Source organism: Rhinatrema bivittatum, chromosome 3 (genome assembly GCF_901001135.1).
Source record: "Rhinatrema bivittatum chromosome 3, aRhiBiv1.1, whole genome shotgun sequence".
In the NCBI taxonomy this organism is placed as follows: Eukaryota; Metazoa; Chordata; class Amphibia; order Gymnophiona; family Rhinatrematidae; genus Rhinatrema; species Rhinatrema bivittatum.
In genome coordinates, this window is record NC_042617.1 from 249,871,681 (window position 1) to 249,897,219 (window position 25,539).

The following is a 25,539-nucleotide window of genomic DNA, read 5'->3' on the forward strand; positions in this document are numbered from 1 at the left end:
TGGTGGCGAGCATCCGGAATTCAATAGTGTAGTCACTAAGCGAGCGTTGCCCCTGCTTGAGATGCAGAAGGTCTGCACTGGCGGTGGCCAGTCTCCCAGGATCATCGAAGGACCTTTTGAAGGCTCCTGCTGAAGCATGTGAGAGATGATAGTGCATGAGCAACTTAAGCATGATTGGATGGGTCATGTATATTCAGCTCCATACTTCTCTAAAAGTTGGAGAGTATGTATCCTGAGCCATAAAAATTTGCCTATTCAAATATTGAGCTCTACAGTGGGAGGGTAGGGTAGATATATTTTACTACATTGCAGTATGTTCTCCAGGAATTTTTACTGTTAAATGTCTATGAGCCAAATGATGACCCAGATCCTTTCTTCACAGACCTTATCAAAGTTTTGGATGATTTTGTGGGTGCTTTACTGGAGGGGAGGGGGGACTGGAATATCTCCCTAAATCCTGGGATGCATTGCTCTCATCCTAAAGATTATCATAAGGAGCCTGGTTCACTGACTATCTTGACTGGCCTCTATAGCTTTCTAGATATGTTTTAGGAGAGATATCCTTCTAGTAAGGATTATACTTACTTCTCTCCACGATAAAACACCTATAGTTGCCTGTATTTGTTCTTTACATTTAGATAGGTTAATTATCCATTAGATCATCATCTGATTTCTACATTGCTTTCTTTTGATCAGCACTCTGACTCTTCACACACATGGAGACTGAATCTTTTTTTACTGGGTAAATAGGAATTTCTTAAGCTTGTTAAAGAGGCAGTTACAAATTTTAATTTTCATCGCTGTGCTGTGCTGTGACCTAGTGCTGTGTTGCAAATCTTTTAAAATGGTGTTGCGGAGCAAAATAATTGGCTATGCTAGTCACATAGAGTTAGCCTTGAGGAACAAAGGACATAGGAGGTGGAAATAGCAAAATTGCAAAAGGAACATAAGAAGAATTGTTTCACTTGAGTTTATAGGAAATTGCTATTGATGCTGGATCAGTTAAGGGCCTTACAGGTCTCTAAAGCTGAAGCGGCATTGTGGTATACTAAACAGTTCTACTACGAATATGGCAGTAAAACTGGTACCTCGTTGGTGGACCTGCAGCGAGGAGCCCTGCAGGTCCCCACCATTGGCTGGTGGAACTGACTGTGACAGAGACCCAACTGGAGCTTCACCTGTATCAGCCCTCGTTCCCCTTAGGTTGAACCCTCGGGTGCTGGGGCTGGCAGGTCTTAGGCGGGGTCTCTGCTGATGAGCTGGATGTCTATGGAGATGGTTGGGTCACAGGCCAGGGTTCTGGGCAAGCTGGGTTCAGGTGAAGCTGGGAACAAGGCTGGGAACAAGGCAGGTGAAGCTGGGAACAAGGCAGGCAGTGTTCAAGCGACGAGAATCAGGCAATGGTCAGTGGCAGGCAGAGTTCAAGCATAGAAGTGAGTCAGGCAGTGGTCAGTATCAGGTGGAATTTAAGCATAGTCACGTGTCAAGCAAGTCGAAGTCAAAACCAGAGATCCATCCGAGGAAAAGCAGGATGGATAGGTAGGCAGGGAGTTGAGGAATGGCACAGGTGGGCAGGAAGACATAGAAGACATTGAAGAACTGAAGACTGATCACCAGACAAGGATGAAGATCAGGAACAAAGACCAGGAACACAGAAACGAAGACCAGGAACAAACGCTAAGGCAACCTGCACTACTAAAGGTAGTGGACCTATTGCTGAGGCACAGGTTGCAGGAAGGAAGATCCTTATAAAGGCCAAGACTTGTAAGGTCATCAAGAAGGGCCGCAAGACTTTTCCCACCACAGTCCCTTTAAATTCAGCCAGGCGGCATGTGCACATGCCTAAAGAGGGCGCACCTCACCAAGGAGCATTGGTGGCATCCCAGCCCATGTCGGATGCTGGTGTTCTTGACTGGACCAGGGTAGAGATGAGAGAGGCGGTCCGTGGGGCTAGCTCGCGGACTGCTGATCGTAACATCTTGAGATGTGGCGACCAGAAATGCACACAATAATAAAGCTGTGGTTGAACCATGGTGCGATACAGAGGAATTATTATATTCTCTGTTGTATTCTGCATTCCTCACAAACCTCACAAATCTCACAAACCTTACAATCCTCACAAATCTGCTTCACTTTTTTGAAGGAGTTAATAAACATGTGGATAAAGGTGAACCGGTAGATGTAGTATACTTGGATTTTCAGAAGGCGTTTGACAAAGTTCCTCATGAGAGGCTTCTAGGAAAAGTAAAAAGTCATGGGATAGGTGGTGATGTCCTTTCGTGGATTGCAAACTGGCTAAAAGACAGGAAACAGAGAGTAGGATTAAATGGACAATTTTCTCAGTGGAAGGGAGTGGACAGTGGAGTGCCTCAGGGATCTGTATTGGGACCCTTACTTTTCAATATATTTATAAATGATCTGGAAAGAAATATGATGAGTGAGATAATCAAATTTGCAGATGACACAAAATTGTTCAGAGTAGTTAAATCACAAGCAGATTGTGATAAATTGCAGGAAGACCTTGTGAGACTGGGAAATTGGACATCCAAATGGCAGATGAAATTTAATGTGGATAAGTGCAAGATGATGCATATAGGGAAAAATAACCCATGCTATAATTACACAATGTTGGGTTCCATATTAGGTGCTACAACCCAAGAAAGAGATCTAGGCGTCATAGTGGATAACACATTGAAATCATCGGTTCAGTGTGCTGCGGCAGTCAAAAAAGCAAACAGAATGTTGGGAATTATTAGAAAGGGAATGGTGAATAAAACGGAAAATATCATAATGCCTCTGTATCGCTCCATGGTGAGACCGCACCTTGAATACTGTGTACAATTCTGGTTGCCGCATCTCAAAAAAGATATAATTGCGATGGAGAAGGTACAGAGAAGGGCTACCAAAATGATAAGGAGAATGGAACAGCTCCCCTATGAGGAAAGACTAAAGAGGTTAGGACTTTTCAGCTTGGAGAAGAGACGGCTGAGGGGGGGATATGATAGAGATGCTTAAAATCATGAGAGGTCTAGAACGGGTAGATGTGAATCGGTTATTTACTCTTTCGGATAGTAGAAAGACTAGGGGGCACTCCATGAAGTTAGCATGGGTCACATTTAAAACTAATCGGAGAAAGTTCTTTTTTTACTCAACGCACAATTAAACTCTGGAATTTGTTGCCAGAGGATGTGGTTAGTGCTGTTAGTATAGCTGTGTTTAAAAAAGGATTGGATAAGTTCTTGGAGGAGAAGTCCATTACCTGCTATTAAGTTCACTTAGAGAATAGCCACTGCCATTAGCAATGGTAACATGGAATAGACTTAGTTTTTGGGTACTTGCCAGGTTCTTTTGGCCTGGATTGGCCACTGTTGGAAACAGGATGCTGGGCTTGATGGACCCTTGGTCTGACCCAGTATGGCATTTTCTTATGTTCTTATGTTTCCTAATAATTCCTAGCATTCTATTTGCTTTCTTGGCAACCACTACACACTGGGAAGAGGATTTCAACATGTTATCCATGATGACACCTAGATCTTTTTCCTAGGTGGTGATTGCCAATGTGGATCTAGGACACTATAGACCAGTGAGCCTGACTTCAGTGCCAGGAAAAATAGTGGAAACTATTCTAAAGCTCAAAATCATAGAGCACATAGAAAGACATGGTTTAATGGAACACAAGCAGATTGTAATAAATTGCAGGAAGACCTTGTGAGACTGGAAAATTGGGCATCCAAATGGCAGATGAAATTTAATGTGGATAAGTGCAATGTGATAGGGAAAAATAACCCATGCTATAATTACACAATGTTGGGTTCCATATTAGGTGCTACAACCCAAGAAAGAGATCTAGGCGTCATAGTAGATAACACATTGAAATTGTCGGTTCAGTGTGCTGTGGCAGTCATAAAAGCAAACAGAAGGTTGGGAATTATTAGGAAGGGAATGTTTAATTACAGAAAATGTCATAATGCCTCTATATCGCTCCATGGTGAGACCGCACCTTGAGTACTGTGTACAGCTCTGGTCACTGCATCTCAAAAAAGATATAGTTGCACTGGAGAAGGTACAGAGAAGGGCAACCAAAATGATAAAGGGGATGGAACAGCTCCCTTATAAGGAAAGGCTAAAGAGGTTAGGGCTGTTCAGCTTGTAGAAGAGACGGCTGAGGGGGGATATGATAGAGGTCTTTAAAATCATGAGAGGTCTTGAACGAGTAGTTGTATATCGGTTATTTACACTTTCTGATAAGGACTAGGGGCAGTTCATGAAGTTAGCAAGTAGCACATTTAAACTAATCAGAGAAAATTATTTTTCACTCAACGCACAATTAAGCTCTGGAATTTGTTGCCAGAGGATGTGGTTAGTGCAGTTAGTGTAGCTGGATTTAAAAAAGGTTTGGATAAGTTCTTGGAGAAGAAGTCCATTAACTGCTATTAATCATGTTGACTTAGGGAATAGCCACTGCTATTAATTGCATCAGTAGCATGGGATCTTCTTGATGTTTGGGTACTTGTGAGGTTCTTATGGCCTGGTTTGTCCTCTGTTGGAAACAGGATGCTGGGCTTGATGGACCCTTGGTCTGACCCAGCATGGCAATTTCTTATGTTCTTATTTAAAAAATGAAATGAAATAGGAAATGTCATTGACATTTCCTCAGGATTCTCACTCTTTCAAAACACCTGGCGGGTCCCCAGGCAACTCGCTTCCTTTCTGTAGGCAGATGCGGTTCCTGGCCCATACTGGAAATTCTGACAGATACCGTTTTTCCTTGGATTCTGCAGGCTACTCATACTCTGCTTCTTCACTTCAGTCTCTGACACATTGAACTTCTTTTCTTGTGATCTTACTGTGTCATTCCAGCTCTGTTTCTGAAGTATAATAGGGGATGGCACCTCAGCTCTCTCCACACCACCACTAGCTCTTCCAGGCTCACTGCACGGGCTAGGAAAACCCCTCTGACTCCTCACAGAAAATCTGTCCAACTGTTTGCAAGCTGGAACACTTCACAGTTTTTTCTCTCTCTCTCTCTTTCTCTCTGTTTTGGGTACCACAGCTAATGGCACCATATATCTCTCACTCCTCACTTCTGGTGTGGCTCATACAGGCCCTACTCCCAAAATCCCTTCCTCAGATAACATGTGCAACACTAGTTTTTATTCCGCAAACATACTCACCTATTGATTCAAAGTCACTATGCAACTCCTACCACTGGCACATCCTGCACTTCCTCTGACCTAGCATTGAAAGTTTCCACATGTTAAAATATAGGATAAACTTTTCACCCCTTTGACAAATCCCACAAAACATCCCCCTCAAGAATGGGCTACCTTGATTCTTCTCCCATTCCAGCCATCCCATTTGTGCCTTGCCTGAACTTGCGCAGACCAGAATTTTTCACCTTAATCCATAGCAAAACCATTACACAGGCAGCATGTATTCCAGTGATGTTTTCCCCATTGATTCCTATAGGGCTGGGGAAAATAAGCGTTTCATAGAATATGCAATTGAGGCGTATGAAGTGTGGGCATGTATTTTGTTTTACTTTTGCGCTTAGATCACATTCACATCATGCCCTCTGTGGTTTCCCTGCCTTTTTCTGTAAGAGAACAATTTCACCGAAATAATTTTCTTTATCCAAGAAGGGACAATAAGGATCATTGTCACAGTTGGTCCTCTAACGGAGCTTCCCAGAATCTAAAATAGAGCCTGGACTTTGGGAGTTAGTTCTCCTCTGCAGAAATGGGAGATCCTAATTCCAAATGAAAAAGAAAAAAAAATAGCAATTTACGACAGGTCCAAGTGCCATGGCTACAGAAGCAGTTCATGGTAACCCACTCACTGCTTCTCCTGGGTGGGTCAGAGAGAAACAGGGCACAACGAGCTGTGCCCACACTTTGTCTTTCTCTGTCCTGCAACAGAGCAGCAATGCTGTACTCAAAGGGTTATATAGTCTCACAGTAAGCACGCAAAAAAAAGATCCCCCCCCAAAAAAATGTAGTTCCTGCAAATCAAGGGTTCAGACTGGGCAACTGGAGTACAAATTTCTCTGCTCAGTCCCCCACAGGTTGTATGCTAGGCCATGCTCCTGCAGCCCTTGTCCCAAATAAAAATGAAAAGTACACACAATCAGATCTTTAGATAAAAACATGTTCCCAGTCCTTTTTGCCACCATTAGCTGTGCTTCCAAAAAGGCTCTGTTTAGACATGCTCCACAACTCGACAATTAAATAGAGAGAAAAACAGCCTCTGCTCAGTTAATATCCATGGCAATGTCCTCCTTTGGATTGTCTTGCAGCATAGTAAAGCCCAGCACCATGTCCTCCATACTGAGTTCTGTTTGTTGTTGGGGAGGTATATAAACCTCTGCTGTAAGATGTGGCTGTCTCTCTGGGTAGTGTGTTTCCCAATTTATGTCTTCTATATTACCTGTGGCTCCAGGGAGATAAGTATGGTCCTATGTCCTATCTCTTACTGAAGGAGGTCTAACCTGAGGTAAGTGGACCACTTCATCACCCTCATATATGGAAATTTGGCAGTAAATATATTCCATGGTTGGGAGCAAGGTAGGCCTAAAGTGCCTCATTGAACTCCCCATTTTTACTTATTTGGCTTCCTTCTGTTCCAGTTCTGAATAGCAAATATTTTTATTCTCCACACTGCTTCACAATTCACTTCTCACCTCAGACTATTTTCCAGCCACAAATTGGATGAAGCAATCCTCTAATAGATTAGTCTCATCCAAAAATAGCATGTAATCTGTTAATGATTACTTTTGAGGCAAGAAATCAATATGTTGTACCTGTTTGCTTTTCAGAAGTAGAACTGAGAACCATATATACACATATCCAGTTGTACCTAGGGCAGCAAAATGTTTAGGACTAGCTCTGTGGCTGACTCAGTCTTTCTATAGAATGAACTCTGAAGTGTGGCTGAATAACAGCTGCATAAATGGTGTGAATCAGTCCCGTGGTACATTGATGCTGTATAAAAGGCCTGAAGATTTGAGGCTCTGCATTTTGACATAGGCAGTTTTCTGATCCGCCGTCCCACATTGAAATATTGTATTGAGAAGGTGCATTATAAAATTCTTCTGTAATGTACTTTCACATACATTTTCTCCCAAAACAATGTAAAGAGGTTTTATCTAACAATGCAAATTTAATTAAGAAAAAGATGACAAAAATCAAATGTAACTTAAAATACTTGTACAGGTCCTGCTTCATTAAGAATAAATATCTCCTTGTTCCACAGCACGGATATTTTGATCTACTCTATTTGCAGTAGTTGTTTATGTTGTATTAATTGTCTTGTTGATTGCAGTCTCCTTTGGCTCTTATTTTGAATACATGCTTGCTTGGAATGAACACCTTGATGATGAAGATGTTATGATCATTACCTTTGAAGACATGAAAGAGGTGAGGATTGAGAATGTGAAATGCTGGGTTTTTTTTATTTGTCTGGTGAACATCACGTTGAAATAGAGAAAAAAAATATTACTCAGTAGGGACTGCTAAGATTGTAAATTATTCAACAGCATATATACTGTAAATTGGAAAAAAAAGTATGGGACTGAGCCAAGTTGAATATCTCATAGCACAACAGGCTAGACTGCACAGTCAGAGGAAAATATATTCTTCTGCAAATGCAAACTTTCTCTCACATTTATTGTAGTAGAAAATCAAAATTTGACCTCTCGTCCCCAGAGGCATCATTGTAGGTGACCACTGTTTATAACTAAACTAAAAGTAGATAAAGCAATGGAACCAGACGGGCTACATTCAAGAATTTTAAAGGAACTTAGAGACGTTCTGGCAGCAGTGCTGGTGCAAGGGTATGTAGTTCCCTAGGCAGATTAACGTAGCACCACCACTCCCCCTCCCCCAAACCAAATGCCATCTCTCTCTCTCTTATATTATAGCCTCCCCTCTCACCTCAGCGCTCTAGGCGGACGCCTACTTCACCTAGTGGTTCCACAGGTCCTGTCTGACAGCAAAGATGATTTTTTCAAAGCTTCTTTAAAGTTGGGAGTAGATCTGGAGGACTGGAGACAAATGAATGTGGTTCCTCTTTACAAAAGTAAAAGTAAGGTGGAGGCTGGGATCTACAGGCCTGTCTGTCTGGCCTCTGAATCCATTAACAAAATTGCTGCTAAAACAGAGGATAGTGCAGTTTCTGGAATCCAACAAATTACAAGATCTGAAGCAGCATGGTTTTACCAGAGGTAGGTCTTGTCAGACAATCTTATCAATTTGTTTGATTTGATGACCAGAGAGTTAGATCAGGGGAGAGTGCTAGATGTAGCATACTTAAATTTCAGTAAGGCTTTGACACAGTTCCGCATAAGCAATTTTAAAATAAACTGCGCACCCTTGCTATGGGCCCTAAAATGACGGACTGGGTTAGAAACTGGTTGAGTGGGACACGACAAAGGGTGGTGGTAAATGTTCACTATCAGGAGAGGGGCGTTACTAGTGATGTGCTGCAGGGATTGGTCCTTGGACCATTTATTTTCAACATTTTCATAAGTGATATTATACAAGGGCTATCAGGAAAAATTTATGTTTTTGCAGATGATACCAAATTCAGCAACAGGGTACAGGGGTGGCTCAAGGCAATCCACTGCCTGAGGCAAGGTATGGTGCTCCCTCAACCCCGAAGCATGGCGCAGTACAGGTCAAATCACTGAGATAGCAAGGAGGTGGTGTCCCCCTTGGAGTCTGGTCCTCTCGATGATTTGAAATGCTGGGGCAGGGATCAGAGTTCCCAGAGGTGTGGCAGATAAGAGCATCAGTGATATTTCTATGAAGCTGACAATCCTGCTTACTTCTTAATCCTACATCTGTTTCCCACCAATCCCCAGCATTAGCACCCTGGGGATGTAGGAGATGGGTGAATGGTGAGGGTCTGTGTGTGGCGCACTCTCTCACAGACAATGCCAAGGGTATTAGGTGCTTGCTGAACCTTAAAGCCTTGCTCTGTCCAGTCCTCAGATCTCATCACACGCAATTAAAACTATGCATAACAACAACAGATTTTATATGAAAAAGGACTTTCAAAGTAAAGTCTTCTGATGTAAAAATATCACTTACAACAACATGGCACTGCTGTGATGCCAATGAGGAGACGCTGCAAAAAAGACACTTGGAGCCCATATGATATTAAGCCTATTGTAAAAATTTGTTTGGTTTGGGCTTAGCCCTCAGAAAGTCATGAATAAACAATTACAATTATAATATTGTAATCCTCCCATACCAAAATTGCACTAACAGCCAGCACTCTAACAGTAAGAACCCTACCCATAAAATGCAATAATTCAAATATTTCACCAGGCCCTAAAATAACAATATATCCTCTGTTTAGAAAACAGAACAAGACAGGTTGTTATAGTTCCCTAAATAGAAACTACACAATAGCAGAATACAACACTTCACATACCAGAACACAGACATTCACCAAATACAGAATAAAGTAACCATAAAGTAAAAATAGAAATATGCAGGCGAAAACTAAATTGCAAATTGCAAAATGCTACTGTAAAATCAGAAAATATAAAACATGAGTCAATAATAAACTATACTAATAAAAACATATTTCAAGACAGCTGATGAACAGAATAACATTCTAAAATTAATTTCATATTAATTCTTAAATGTTTAAAGTTCCGAAGACTAATAAAATATGTCAAAACAGCAGAAACATCAAATAACATCCAATAAGAATTAAAATTAATAAGAATTAAAATTTTACAGCTTTCCATACCTTGGAGCTTTAATTTCCAGTCATCCTGAAACTGTCCTGGATTAGCAGGGGAAGGGGCGAGGACTACACACACCCTTATCCATTCTCTCTCATATATACATACTTTCTAACACACATTTGGTCATTCTCACACACAAGTTCGCTTACATTCACACATGCTCTTACACACACTCACATGCTCACACAGTCACATACACACACTCACTCCTATAAGCTTGCTCACACACTCACATGCTCACACACACACACACACACATGCTTATTCTCCACATACTGTCTCACACCACATGCTCACACACACAGTGCCTCACATGCTCCCCTTTCCCTTCCTTCTCACTCAACCCTTCTGTTCCCTTTCATTCTCTCAGCCCCCTTTGCTTTCCTTCTCTCCCTCTTCTCAAACACTCCTTACCTTCTCTCTTTCCTCCCCTCTTCTCTCCACCCTTTACACTCAATCCTTTCCCTTCCATTCCCTCTCTCTCAGACTCTTCCCTCCCATTGCATCTCACTCACCTGCCACCTTCCCTTACACCCCGCATACCAGGTCTCTTCTTTCTTCTCGCCAGTGAGATGTGGGATCCCCGCAGGCACATCAAAATCCAGCGCCGGCCTAGGTTCTCCGAAGGCATGTCTAGCTGCTGCTACTGCTGCCATCATCTTCTTGCCCATGGGTTCCTGGGATCCCCTTGAGCACATCATAAATCTGAGCCGCTAGCTTCTTTCTGCTCATGGGGCTGTGATCCCTGCGGGCACTTCATAAATCCATGCCGCTGCTGCCGCCATCTTCTTGCAGGGGCTTAGGATCCCCTCAGTTTCATCATAAATATGTGCCGCTGCTGCTGTCTGTGGCATCCCTCCAAGCTGCTGATGGGTTCTCTCTGCTTGCGGGTCTTTTGTATTTGACTACAAGGTAAGGCAACTGCCATAGAGGTGTTTTGGAGACACTTTTTGCTGCCTTAAAATGTTGCCGCCTGAGGCAGCTGCCTAACCCTGCCTAATGATAGAACAGCCCTTGACAGGGTGGACATCCAGGGAGGTGTGGAAAACATGAAGAGGGGTCTTGTGAAGCTTGAGTAATGATCTGGAGTCTTGTAGCTAAATTGAGTGTTACAAAATGCAGTTTAATGCATTTTGATGCACTTTTAATGCATTTTTAATGCACAGTTTAATGCATTTTGATGCACCGCCACCACCTCTTTCTGACCCTATTGTTTTGGAGGTGAGGGAAGGGGAGGCTGAGTCATGCAAGACAAAAGGGCGAGACCCAAAAGCAGCAGTGCGACAGCAGACTCTAGTTAGCGCTGAAAATGTAGCGCAAACACTGTTTGCTTCTGATTCCAATGAAGAATCATCTTGTGTGGGATTCTCATCATCAGAAATGGAAGAAGTAACAGCTGAAGAAGGTTTAGGAGGATTAGTTAGTTCTGTCTCAGCCTCCACTTCAGTGCTGCAGGGGAGAGATGAAACTGAAGATGATGAGGAGAAAGAGCAGTCAGCGCAGGCACAGTGTGTGACTGATGCCCCTGGCATTGCTTCTCAGAGTGCACCCACTACTTCAACTCCAGTGCCAGCATCCAACCCAAAGGCTATAGAGAAGGGATCACGAAAGAAATCTGTGATCTGAAGCCACTTTAAAGTGACGGAGGACCCGCATTTTGCTCAGTGGAATTACTGTGCCAGGGCTATTAGCAGAGGCAAGCAAATTGGACATCTAACTAATTTTGGCATGATGCATCATATGCAGAAGCAACACCCAACAGTACTGCCATCTGGGGATGGTGGCAGTACCAGTCAAGGGACCCCTTTTCCAGGCAGCGTAAAGTGTTTGAAAAGGAGCAGAGTCATCCCATGCCCTTAGCCCCTTCTAGCAGTCAGGTGGCAGGCCAGCAGCCCCCTGCCATGTGTCAGAAGCGACAACCCACCATGGAGGAAATGGGGTGGTGTTTGGTAATGCTATCCCTGGGAAGAAGGCAGGCAGCCTCAAAAGTTGTAACCAGGAGCATTGGGGAAATGATTGCCCTTGATGACCAGCCCTTGCAGTTAGTGGAGAATGTGGGTTTCCAGCATTTGCTGAAGGTCTTAGTTCCAAATTACAAAGTCCCCTCCAGAACCACATTTAACAGAAAGGTCATCCCCAGCCTGTAAAACCAGTGTCACAGTCACATCCAAGCGCTGCTAGCTAAGCAGAGGGGAGTGTGCATTTCACCTGCGATATCTGGACCACCATCAATGCTGCACACTCTTACCTCTCCCTGACAGCACACTGGTAGGACCTGGCTAAGGCAGGGGCAGGCAGCAGCTCTATTAGTGAACATGTATCAGGGTGGAGGTGGGCTTTACTGCATACCCACCTGACGGATGAGGCCCATACCTCAGCCAATATTCTAGCATGCATCAGACAGATGCTGGAGAGTTGACAACTACACCAGCGAGACAGGCATCTTCAGGCAGGGTTCTTTGTTATAGACAATGGTGCAAACATAGTAAAGGCAATATCCGACAGGCGCTTTCAGACCATCCGATGTTTTGCACACACTCTGCACCTGGTAGTGAAGTCAGCTCTGGGGTTGGAGTCCAATCACCAAGAGAATGAATACCTGCATACGTTAATACACAAGTGCAGGAACATAGCAGCGCTCTTCCACAGAAGTGTGAAGGCGGGGCAGTTTCTCCGACAAAAGCAGACTGATTTGGAGATGCCTCACAAGCGTCTCATTCAAGACATTGGCACCCGGTGGAATTCCACCTATATGATGCTGCAGAGGTTAGTGGAGCAGCAGACACCCCTTCATGAACTTTCTGCGGCAATGGACATAGGTGTGCAGAGACCCCTAGGGCTTCATGATTGGTTAGTCATGAGTCAGCTGGTAAAAATCCTGCAGCCCTTAAAGGATGCCACGGAGGAGCTGAGTTCCAGAAGTGCCACCTTGGCTGACATCATCCCTATAGTTAATTTTCTGGAGGAAAATTTGGAGAGCTTTAAACAGGAAGAGGGAATGATAGCAGAGGTGCTGCATTGTCTGGACTTTTTGCAGAAGCAGGTGCAAGAGAGATTAAGACCTTTAACAAAAGACCACACATACATGCTCACCACAGTCTGTGATCCCTGTGTGAAAGGGAAACTCTCCCTACAGTCTGATTGTCTCACATTTGTGAAGGACCTGCTGTTAATAAAAATCCGTGAACAGGAGCGCCATAGGCAGAGACAGATTAGGCATGAAGCAGAGGAGGAAACAGCGGGCACTTCAGAGAGTAGTGCAAACCCAAGCAGGAGCAGCACTCTGTCAGCAACAGCTAGTACTTCCTCCTCCACTTCAGTACGCCAAAGCCATGTTACCCCTAAAAAAGCATCTGTTCTGGAACGGGCTAGAGCGAAAGCAGCTGGCAAAAAGGACTCTCAGCCCACCCAAGCAAAGGAGATACCAGCACAAATGTCAGTGACACGGTATCTCACAGAGCCCATAGAGAACATGCAGACAGATCCGCTGGCATATTGAGCACACAAGTCCACTATCTAGCCACACTTAGCCAAAGTGGCTCAGCGATATCTGTCATGTCCACCAATCAGTGTGCCCAGTGAACATGTATTTTCAATGACAGGGGATATCATGAGACTTTATCGCTCAAGGCTGGCACCAGAGTTGATGGAAATCCTAATGTTTTTGAAAATAAACATACCTTTGCTTGGGTTTCCAAATTTTCCCTGTGAATGGCAAGATGAATAAAAGCAATTTAAAGCCTTGCAGCAGCTCCAACTGCCTCATATGCTCCAGAGAATATCAGCACATGTACCTGACTTCATCCACTGTGCCTGTCCATTGTCCAGCCCTTACTTCACTACAAGGGCCTGACCTCAAACGCTGTGCCTGTCTGTCCAGCCCTTATGTCACTAAAAAGGCCTGACCTCAAATGCTGTGCCTGTCCGTCCAGCCCTTACGTCACTACAAGGGCCTTACCTCAAACGCTGTGCCTGACTGAGTTTAGTTCTAGTATTTCTAATTTCAGTTTCATGTATTTGTGCATCACTTCTTTCCAGAATATTCTTTTTCCTATTTTGCAACATTTGGAATGTAAGAACATAAAAAGCTCACTTAAGATGTTTGGAGCTTGCATATTTCATATGCTCAATAGTCTTCATGGCCTTCATAATATGGGCCATTTTCCCTAAATCTTTCTTAGGTGCCAACATTAATGTTTCTAGTACTATAGAAAACTGGTGGTAGTTGCACTCTAGTTCATCCTCTGAGTTTACAGAGGCTGTGTAGGGTACAAAGTCAACTTGTAGATTTGGACTTGAGTAACAGTTTTCTTATTTCTGAGAGCTCTTCAAGTTCCTTTGTCATCAGCTGAAGTGCATAAGTACACTTATGCACTTCATGGGTATTCACAAATAATCTCCAGCTCAGTTCTTGCTTCACAAATGGCAGTCTCTATTGCTCTAAAAGCATCCTCTGTTGAATTATCTTTCACAAATGAAAAAGATGCCATTTTCTTCTGGCAGTGAACCAGTTCAGGAAGAAGTGACAGATCAAACCACAACATACCTGCACAAAGGAAAAGGAACTGTCCCTGGGTGTTGCCTATCTCTTAGTACCTGCTGACCCATGTTGAACCAGAACCGCTGTTCACATGGAAAACTCCTTCATGTCGCCACACTTGCCCAGGCTCGTGCCCCAGTCTAGGGGCCAACCCTTTTCAAGGAACCCTTTCCTGCACAAAGGAAAGAGAACTCTCCCCGGGTGTACCCTTTCTCTTAGTACCCGCTGTCCCATGTTGAACCAGAACCGCTGTTCACATGGAAACCTCCTCCACTTTGACTCGCCACACTTTGAAGGCTTAGGCCCCATTCTGGGGCGAACCCATTTCAGGGAGCCCTTTCCTACGCAAAGGAAAGGAACTCTCCATGGCAATAGCCTATCTCTTAGTACCTGCTGACCCATGTTGAACCAGAACCGCTGTTGACATGGAAATGTCCTCCGCCTCGGTCTTCAAAATTCTCATTTGTATATCTGCTACGTCCACCAGATTTTAAAAGACCAGCGAGAGCTCACTAGACGCCAATGGAACCACCACACTCTTGGGGCGAACTCATTCTAGGGAGCCCTTTCTTGCACAAAGGATAGGGAACTCTTCCCAGGGCCAGCCTGTCTTGCCACTATCAAAACCACAGGGACCTGACTACCGCACCTCTGCCAGCCTGTCTTGCCCCTATCAAAACCACAGGGACCAGACTACCTCCGCTCTGCCACCCTGTCTTGCCCCTATCAACTTTCTGCCTCTCTGCCTTGCTGCCATACACCAGATGACTCACTCTACTCCTTGTGGTGTTCTTGCCACAATCATGGTTCCTCAGTGTGTTGGTGCTAGTCTTTCTGCTGCTTTCTCCCTTTATTGGCTCCTTGTGGTTTTTTCTGACACTTTTTCTGCTTGCTGTGTTCCCCCTTCATTGTGCTGTAGGATGTTGATGCCACTTGTCTTGCCACTTTGCCTGTCGTGCTGCCTTCGAGTGTTCATTCAACTGTTATCAGTGTTCTCTTTTGAAGCTCTGGTGTGTTTTTGACTCTCTCACTGCTGCTTTGTACCTGTGTTAAAGCACTCTTGCCACTCCTGGTACCCCTTTGCCCCTTTACAGTGCCTTAGGCTATTCATGCCACTTTGGTGCCACTTTGTCACACTCTAAGTACCTTGGAGCTCTTTTCTCGTTCTGATGATTGCTTCCCAGAAGTTTCATCAGAATTGATAAGAAAACCTCAATTCTGCAGCCAAAAATAGGCTGCAAATACTTCCCCCATTGACTTTAATGGCAAGCAAAAAATGAATGAAACTAATAAATTAATTGGTTTTTCCCCTGTGAAACTAATTAAACGTATTTGGGTCCTGGTGAAACGAAAAATGAAACAAAACACAATTTTTCCTTCTGCACATCCCTAGTATTTACCTTGCCCACATCCACCCCAGGCCTTCACATGCCTAGCGTTTTTTGGGGGGTTTTTTTAGTGACTCTAGTTGCCCAATGAAAGCAGCTCAATGGGGAACAATTTAAAAAACCTCCAATCTATCTAACTCCTTAGTTAATCAGCTAAGCTGTTCTGAAACCTGCCCTCCGTGGGGGGAATTTTTGATTAATCCACATTATTTGCCAGGTAGGTGGGCACATTTAGCCCATTTAAGTTGCAATCAGTTTTGAAAGGGAAACCATGCATGTGGTTTTTTCCCCCCTTTGGCAGGTAGCAGCCAGAGAATGTGTGCTAAAAGTGCCCATATGTTTTGCAGTTGCTATCAGTACAAGTGGATAAGCAGGGGGGTAAAATAGTACGTGTGCATGCGAGAATCCCATTTATAGTACACGTGCTGTTTAAATACTCCCATAGAAGCACCTTGTAAACCTACCCAAAAGTACGAACAGTGTGCAAGACTGTGTGTACTGTTAGCCAGGCAGAAGAGGGAAAGTTGCAGTCAAGTCATTTTACCCCATGTAAATAACGATTAATCTGGGTGAATTGCTTTTCAAATTATTCTCTGAGAAGGGGAATTGTTAGACTGTGCATACAGGTGCAAACCCTGTGGTTCCTTTTCATAATGCCTCTGTAATTCTCCATGGTGAGCCTGCACCTTGAATACTGTGTGCAATTCTGGTTGCCACATCTCTAAAAAGATATAGTTGCACTGGAGAAGATATAGAGAAGGGTGACCAAAATGATAAAGGAATGGAACGGCTCCCCTATAAGGAAAGGCTTAAGAGGTTAGGGATGTTCGGCTTGGAGAAAAGACAGCTGAGGGGAGATATGATGGAGGTCTATAAAATCATGAGAGGATTACAGGTTAAATGTAAATCAGTTGTGTACTAATTCAGATAATACAAGGACTAGGGGGCATGCCATTAAGTTAGCAAGTACATAGCACATTTAAAACAAAGCAGAGAAAATTCTTTTTCACTCAATGCATAATTAAGCTCTGGAATTCGTTGCCAGAGGATGTGGTTAGGGAAGTTAGTATAGCTGGGTTTAAAAAAGGTTTGGATAAGTTCCTGGAGGAGAAGTCCATAAACTGCTATTAATCAAGATGACTTAGGGAATAGCCACTGCTATTACTGGCATTAGTAGTATGGGATCTATTTAATGTTTTGGTACTTGCCAGATACTTGTTACCTGGATTGGCCGCTGTTGAAAACAGGATACTGGGCTTGATGGACTCTCGGTCTGAGCTAATATGGCAATTTCTTATTTTCTTATGTTCCTGCAGACTTTGCACCAATACTCAAAAGGAAAATTGCCTAAGAAAAAGTCTTTGTGAAATTTCTACTTTTAGGTACTTTTTCTGGGTAAATTTATGCACTTATGTTGGGTGACTAAGTGCAAACTCCTCCCCAAACATCCCGCACCCCCACCCTGGAATACCTCCCTTTGCTGGAGTGAATTTTTAAAGGGGTTGTGCGCATAAAAATAGTATGTACAAGCATATATGCTAGGAATGTGAATCGTTTTTCTGACTATTGAAAATATCGGACGATATTTTCAAACTCGTCAAATATCGGGGGTCCCTGAAACTGATAGGAAAACCCCATGAAATTTTTCGTGTGGTTTTCTTATGGTTTTGGGGGGTGGGAAGAAAGGGTACACTGAAAAACAACCCCCAAACCCACTCCAAGCCGTTAAATCAAATTATTTTGAATTACTTTGAATCCCCCTCCCTCCCGACCCCCCCCCCCAAAACTTTTTAAAGTACCTGGTGGTCCAGCAGGGGTCCCGGGAGCGATCTCCCGCTCTCGGGCCGTCGGCTGCCACTAATCAAAATGGCGCCGATGGCCCTTTGCCCTTACCATGTGACAGGGGCTATCAGTGCCATTGGCCGGCCCCTGCCACATGGTAGGAGCAATGAATGGCCCGCACCATTTTTTAAAAGCAGCCTCTAAAAGGTGGGTCTTTAGATAGGATTTAAACATGGCGAGAGAGGAAGCATGATGCACGAGTTCAGGGAGGCTATTCCAAGCACACGGCGCAGCCAGGTGAAAGCACAGAGTCGGGAATTGGTGGTAGAGAAGACGAGCATACATGGGAGTGACTTGTCTGATGAGCGGAGTACACAAAGAGAGGTGTAGAGAGAAATAAGAGAGAAGAGGTTGTGAGGTGCTGCAGAGTGAAGGCATTTGTAGGTGAGAATCGTATGCAGACGTGAATAGGGAGCCAATGCTGTGACTTCAAAGGAGGGATTATGTGAAAGAAGCAACTTTTGCAAATGATAAGTCATGCAGCTGTATTCAGGATAGATTGTAGTGGAAAGAGATGGCTTGCTGGGAGACCTGTGAGGAGCAGGTTGCAATAGTATAAGTAGGAAGAGATGAGAGAGTGGATAAGGGTTCTGGTAGTGTGTTCAGAAAAGAAAGGACAGATTTTGGCAATGTTACAGAGAAAGAAAAACTGCATGTTTTAGCAGAGTTTTAGATATGCGAAGAGAAGGACAGAGAGAAGTCAAAGATGACTCCTAGGTTAGGGGCTGAGGGAATCAGGATGATGACCATATTATCCACAGAAATAGAGAAAGGAGGAAGTGGGGAGAAAGATAAGGCCTTCTTGGCCATGTTAAGTTTAAGAAGGCAGCGGCACATCCAGGTAGCAATGTCAGACAAGCAGGTCAAGATCTGGGACTGGAATTCTGGTGAAATTTCTGCTTTAGAAAAGTAAATCTGGGAGTCTTAAGTGTAAAAATGGTATTGAAATCCATAAGAGGAAATCAAAATGCCAAGGGAGTTAGTGTATAGTGAGAAGAGAAGAGGGTCCAGGACAGAGTCCTGAGGCACACTAATTGTTAGTGGAATGGCAGTAGAGGAAGAACTATCAGAGAAAACCCTAAAAGTGTGATGGGAGGGGCAAGAAGAGAAATAAGACTGGACAGAGTCCTGAAATTCAATTGAGGATATTGTATCAAGGTGAAAAGCAGCAGTTAGGTCAAGAAGGTTAAGGACAGAATAAAGACCTTTGGCTTTAGCTATAAACAGGTCATTGGAAACTTTTGCAAGAGCTGTTTCAGTTGAATGCAGAGGGCAAAAACCAGATTGGAATGGATCCAGAATGACTTGAGATGTAAGAAAGTCAAGACAGGGGTGGTGAACAGCTCGTTCAGGTAGTTTGGAGGCAAAAGGGACAATGGAGATGGAACAATAGTTGGCAGGACAGGTAAGATCTAGTGAGGATTTTTTAAGGAATGGTATGCAAGTTTGAGGGCAGGAGGAACAGTAGCACTGGAGAGTGATAGATTGAGGATGTGACAGATGGAAGGGATGACTGCAGTGGAGATGGAGCTGAGGAATCGGGTAGGCACAGGGTCAGGGGAACAAGTAGTGAGTTTGGAGGAAGAGAGAAGATGTGCAGTTTCCTCCACTGTGACTTCAGGAAAGATGGAGAAGATGGAGGAGGCTAGGGGAAGGTTAGAGGAAATTAGTGATGCAGCTAAAGATGACATGGATGAGAATTTGAGACTACTTTTGTGAATTTTATGATGGAAGTAGTTAGCTATAGTCTTAGTAGAGAGCGAAGGGGACGAGGGAGGTGAGGGAAGTTTGAGGAGGGAATTGAGTGTGGCAAAGAGACGGCAAGAGTTGGATGAAAGACTGTACCCAGCTGATCCCAAAATATAGATCTATTTCATGTTACTCACTCCCACAGATAGTGATAGCTTTTTCTAATCTACCTAGCTAATAATATTTTATCATCGTTTCCTCCAGGAACATGTCTAAACCTTTTTAAAACTCTACTATGCTAATCTCTTTGACAATGTCTTCTGGTAACAGATACCACGATTTGATTGAGTTTGAGTGAAAAAAATACTTTCTACGATTTGTTTTAAATCTGCTTGCTTGTTAGTTTCATGGAGCATCCCCTTGTTTTAGAATTATTTGAAAAGGTAAATAATTGTCCACCCCACTCATGATTTTATGAACTTCTATCATGTCCCCTCTCAGCCTTCTCTTTTCCAAGCTGAAGAGCCCTAATCTGCATAGCCTCTCATCATAGGAGAGCTATTCTATCACATTTATCATTCTTCTTGCCCTTCTCTGCATCTTTTCTAGTTCTGCTATGTCTTTCTTGAGGTGGGGTGACAGAACTGCACACATTATTCAAGGTATGGTCGCACCATGGCTTGATACTGAGGCGATATAATGTTTTCCATTTATTCTCCATCACATTTTGGATAAGAACATAAGAAGTTGCCATTCTGGGTCAGACCGAGGGTCTGTCAAACCCAGCATCCTGTTTCCAACAGCGACCGATACAGGATCATTCCTATTTGCTTTTCTGACCGCTGCTGCACCCCGAGCTGAGGATTTCAAGTTATTGTCCACAAGAACTCAAAGGTCCTTCTCCTGGGTCGTGACTCTAATACAGAACTTGTATTGTGTACCTGTAGTTTGAATTCTTTTTCCCTATGTGCATCACTTTGGACATAAATTTCATCTGCCATTTAGATGCCCATTTTTGTTGTCTCACAAGGTCCTTCTGCATGGAGAGTCCGGTTGCTTGGATCTTCATTTCAGTTTTTCTCTGCACATTTTCTAATCTGTGGTCACTTATTCTGCATTTGGTGAAAGCTTTTCTCTGTATTTGGATTTGTTGGGTATTCCAAACCCTTCTTGTTGTATAAAGATGCCATTTGTAGTCTGGTTTTGTATGTTTTATTCTCACAGGACAAGCAGGATGGTTGTCCTCACAAATGGGTGACATCGAGGATGGAGCCCACCACGGAAAACTTCTGTCAAAGTTTAACAGAACTTTGACTGGCCCCTACTGGGCATGCCCAGCAAGGCACTGACCCTGCAGCCAGCAGGGGTCTCCCTTCAGTCTTCTTTTTTCCGCGCAGCAGTTGCCACGCGGTGAAAGGAGCTCTCTTACCACGTTCCTGACAGGAATTCGGTTTTTTTCTTTCCGAAGAAAATTTGCCCCTCAGGGGTCTCCCTTCGACAAATTTTTGTCACCTCCGCGAAAGCCGGTAAGTTTTTTGCCGATTTTCATCGACTGCCGTCGATTTTAGCCCTAGAGGCCTGTTGGCACTTACCAATCCCGCGGCTAAATTTGGCCCTAGGCCATGGCGACGGGGTTCCGTCGTTGTCCGGATTGCACCCGGACTATGTCAATCACAGATCCCCATCGGGTCTGTGTTCTATGTTTGGGAAGTGAGCATGATGTCCTGACTTGCACTAAATGTGCCCTAATGACACCTAAGGGTCGTAAAGCCAGGATGGAGAAGATGGGGCTCCTCTTCCATGCACCCACCCCAACGCCATCGATAGCATCGACGTCATCGGAACCGGCACCGTCGAAGTTGCACCACCATCGTCAACCCTCCGGTGACCGTCCTCCACCGATGACTTCTCGGCCGTCGACTCCTGTCCCCTCCCCGGATGGGCGAGGAGATCGGAAGGATAAGCATCGCCATCGACGGCACAAGTCTCGGCCCGTCGAGGATCCACAACCATCGACCTCTGATCAGGCCGAGCCACCGACGAAAAAGCCTCGGTCAGACCTGGCACCGTCCACGTCTCGTTCGCAGGCACCGAGGAAACCCTCACCCTCCCGAGGTGCGGGGGCCGTGATCCCACCGGTTACGGTGGTACTTCCGGCCCTGCCTCAGCCTCCCTCTCCCGTCGAGCCGGGTATGGTTACCCCTGGTCTCCGGGCAGAACTGGACCGGCTGGTCCAGGAGGCCATCGAGAATGCGATGCGAAGATTCCAGCCTCCACCGGCACCGCCTCCGGCACCGATTCCGGCACCGCCACCGGCATCGACCCCGGCACCGACTCTGCCACCGAGGAGGGAACCGACCACCGAGCCTCTAATGGAAGCGTTGGCACCGATACTAACTCGTATGGAGGCACTCATGCGCGCCCTTCCATCGGTGATTCCAGTAGCACCGACTACACCATCATCTCCGGAAGGACATTCATCGACAGGAGAAACACCGTTCCGGATTCCCCCGTCCGGTGTCGTTCCATCGGTGCCTTCACATACCTTTCCACCGATTTATCCTTCGGCTCCATCGATTCCAAGATCGGCACCGATTCCATCGGTACCCCCGAAGCCCTCGATGCCGTTCACAGTTCCGCTTGCAGCACCGATTCCATCGATGCCTTTGGATCCTCTACCAGGTCCTTCAGGACTGCAAGCCCTACATGATCCTTATGATACCTGGGGTGATGATACATCTTCAGATACAGATTTACCATCCCCACCATCTCCTACAGAGAGTAGAAAACGATCTCCTCCTGAAGATCTCTCCTTTATAAATTTTGTAAAGGAGATGTCAGAAATTGTGCCTTTTCAGCTGCAATCTGAGACCGATGACAGGCACCAAATGATGGAGCTGCTCCAATTTCTGGATGCCCCAAAAATCATCGCTTCCATCCCCATTCACCAGGTATTTCTGGATCTTTTAAAGAAAAACTGGGAATCACCTTCCTCTGTGTCACCAGTTAATAAAAAAGCTGACTCAACATACCTCGTTCAGTCAGCACCAGGATTTCAGAAGTCTCAACTGGATCATCGCTCTGTTGTAGTTGAGTCTGCGCAAAAGAAGGCCAAGCGCCTAAAACCACACTCTTCCACTCCCCCTATCAAGGACAACAAATTCCTTGATAGTGTGGGAAGGAAAGTGTATCATGGGGCTATGTTGATATCTCGCATAGCTTCATACCAACTTTATATGACTCAATACAACAGAGCTATCCTTAAACAGATGCAGGACTACGCTGACACATTACCGGACCAATACCAGCCACAGCTTCAAGCCCTCCTTCACAAAGGATTTGAAGCTGGGAAGCACGAGATCAGAACGGCCTACGATATCTTCGATGCTTCCACGAAAGTCTCAGCTACTGCCATCTCAGCCAGACGTTGGGCTTGGTTAAAATCATCCAACCTTCGCCCAGAGGTCCAGGATCGTCTAGCCGATTTACCCTGCTTGGGGGACAATCTGTTCGGAGAACAGATTCAACAGATTGTGGCAGAATTGAAGGATCACCATGAGACGTTGAAACAACTTTCGTCTGTTCCATCTGAGGTATCCTCCAAACCACCACCTAAGAAGGACTCTAAAAAGTCGTTGTTTCGGCCACATCGTTATTACCCTCCGTCGACTAGGCCTCGTCCGGCTCGATCCTCCACCAGACCTCAGCTCCGCCAACCTCGGAAACAAAGACCTGCTGTAGCCCCACCTCCCGGGCCTGCGGCAGGCCTTTGACTTCCCGATACGGAGCACATGCCATATCCCACTCCCCCACATCCCTGTAGGGGGTCGTCTGTGCCACTTTTTACAGCATTGGATACGGATTACCTCAGACCAGTGGGTGCTGGCAATTATCGCACAGGGTTACCACCTCAATTTCATAACTCTTCCGACAGACTCCCCGCCTCTTCAAGCATGGAGTCTCTCCAGCCACTTGACTCAATTACAACAGGAAGTATCCCTTCTTTTGCAATCAAATGCTATAGAACCTGTCCCTCCCTCTCAACGAGGCAAGGGATTTTACTCCAGGTACTTCCTAATTCCAAAAAAGTCAGGAGGGCTACGTCCAATTTTGGACCTTCGGGCCCTCAACAAGTACCTTCAAAAAGAAAAGTTCAAGATGGTAACCCTGGGCACGTTACTCCCTCTGCTGCAAAAAGGGGATTGGCTATGCTCCCTCGACCTCAAGGACGCTTATACCCATATTGCGATAACACAATCCCATCGCAAATATCTGCGGTTTCTAGTAGGCCGCGACCATTATCAATACCGAGTACTACCTTTCGGTCTGGCATCTGCTCCACGAGTCTTCACCAAATGCCTCGTAGTTGTAGCAGCATTCCTCAGGAAGGAAGGTGTCCACGTATACCCCTATCTGGACGATTGGCTAATCAGGGCCTCCACCCCTCAGATTGCCCGGTCCTCCCTACAATTGACAATCAACACACTCCTTTCCTTAGGGTTTCTTGTCAATTACGAGAAATCTTGCTTCGTCCCATCTCAAACCTTATCTTTCATTGGGGCAGACTTGGACACCTTACAGGCAAAGGCCTACCTTCCGCTTCAACGGGTCCAAACTCTCATGTCCCTAGCTCACCAGCTCCAGTCTCAAGACACGGCCACGGCTCGCCAGTTCCTCATTCTCCTAGGACACATGGCATCCTCGGTTCAAGTCACTCCCATGACCCGACTAGCCATGAGAGTAACACAATGGACTCTACGACACCAATGGATTCAAGCTTTTCAGCCTCTGTCCTCCATAGTCACAGTCACACAAGCGCTGCGCCTATCCTTAACCTGGTGGACGACTCAGGTCAACCTCCTTCAGGGCTTACCCTTTCTTCCACCGGATCCGCAAGTAATCCTAACCACCGACGCTTCTCACATCGGTTGGGGAGCCCATGTGGACAACTTTCAAACCCAAGGGTTATGGTCCAACGAGGAAGCCGAACACCAGATCAATTTCCTGGAACTTCGAGCAATCCGCTATGCGCTCCGCACTTTCAAAGATCATCTCTTTCATCAGATAATCTTAATCCAGACGGACAACCAAGTGGCCATGTGGTACATAAACAAGCAGGGAGGCACAGGCTCCTTCCTTCTGTGTCAGGAAGCTGCGCAGATCTGGGCGGAAGCCCTCTCCCACTCCATGTACCTCAGGGCCACTTACCTGCCGGGAGTAGACAATGTATTGGCAGACCGGCTGAGCCGTGTCTTCCGACCGCACGAGTGGTCACTCGATCCTCTGATAGCGACCTCTCTGTTTCACAAGTGGGGTTCTCCCCGCATAGACCTCTTTGCGTCCCCTCAGAACCACAAAGTGGACGATTACTGCTCTCTCATTCGGAGCCAGCACTCTCGGCCGAGGGATGCATTCTCCCTCAAGTGGACAACCGGTCTGCTCTACGCATTCCCTCCACTTCCTCTTGTGTCAAAGACTCTCGTGAAGCTACGCCAGGACGGAGGAACCATGATCCTGATAGCACCTTACTGGCCACGCCAAGTATGGTTTCCAATACTCCAGGATCTCTCCATCCGCAGGCACATTCCTCTGGGAAAGGACCCGCATCTGCTCACTCAAAACGACGGATGCCTCCTCCATCCCAACCTCCAAGCCTTGTCCCTGACGGCATGGATGTTGAAAGGTTAATCCTTCAGCCTTTCAACCTTTCAGATTCCGTTTCTCGAGTCCTGATAGCTTCACGAAAGCCTTCCACAAGAAAGTCTTACTCATACAAATGGAAAAGGTACACATCATGGTGCACTTCTCAGTCCCTTGATCCCCTTTCCTGTCCAATCTCCAAATTCTTGGACTATTTATGGCCTCTCTCTGAATCAGGTCTTAAAACCTCTTCCATTAGGATGCATGTCAGTGCGGTAGCCGCCTTCCATAAAGGTGTACAGGGTGTCCCTATTTCAGTACAACCCCTAGTAACACGTTTTCTAAAAGGCTTGCTCCATCTGAAGCCACCCTTACGGCCTCCGGCCCCATCCTGGGACCTTAATCTGGTTCTTGGTCGTCTAATGAAACCTCCCTTCGAACCTCTGCACTCCTGTGAGTTAAAGTATCTCACATGGAAAGTGTTATTCCTTTTGGCTATCACTTCAGCTCGCAGGGTTAGTGAATTACAGGCCCTAGTTACCTATCCGCCTTACACTAAGCTCCTGCAGGACCGGGCGGTACTCCGCACTCACCCTAAATTTTTACCTAAGGTAGTTTCTGAGTTTCATATTAATCAATCCATCATACTACCTATCTTTTTTCCCAGGCCCCACTCCAACTCT

General features: G+C 45.2%; 1 protein-coding gene across 1 annotated transcript in view; it reads left to right on the forward strand.

Annotated features, from left to right (window-relative positions):
• The window catches only part of LOC115087341 (sulfotransferase 6B1-like), a 124,434-nt gene that overhangs the window by 72,134 nt on the left and 26,761 nt on the right, over positions 1-25,539 (forward strand). The window contains exon 5 of the mRNA XM_029594438.1: positions 7,321-7,415. Within this exon, the coding sequence (XP_029450298.1) occupies positions 7,321-7,415 (95 nt within the window). The remainder of the gene's footprint in view (positions 1-7,320; positions 7,416-25,539) is intronic.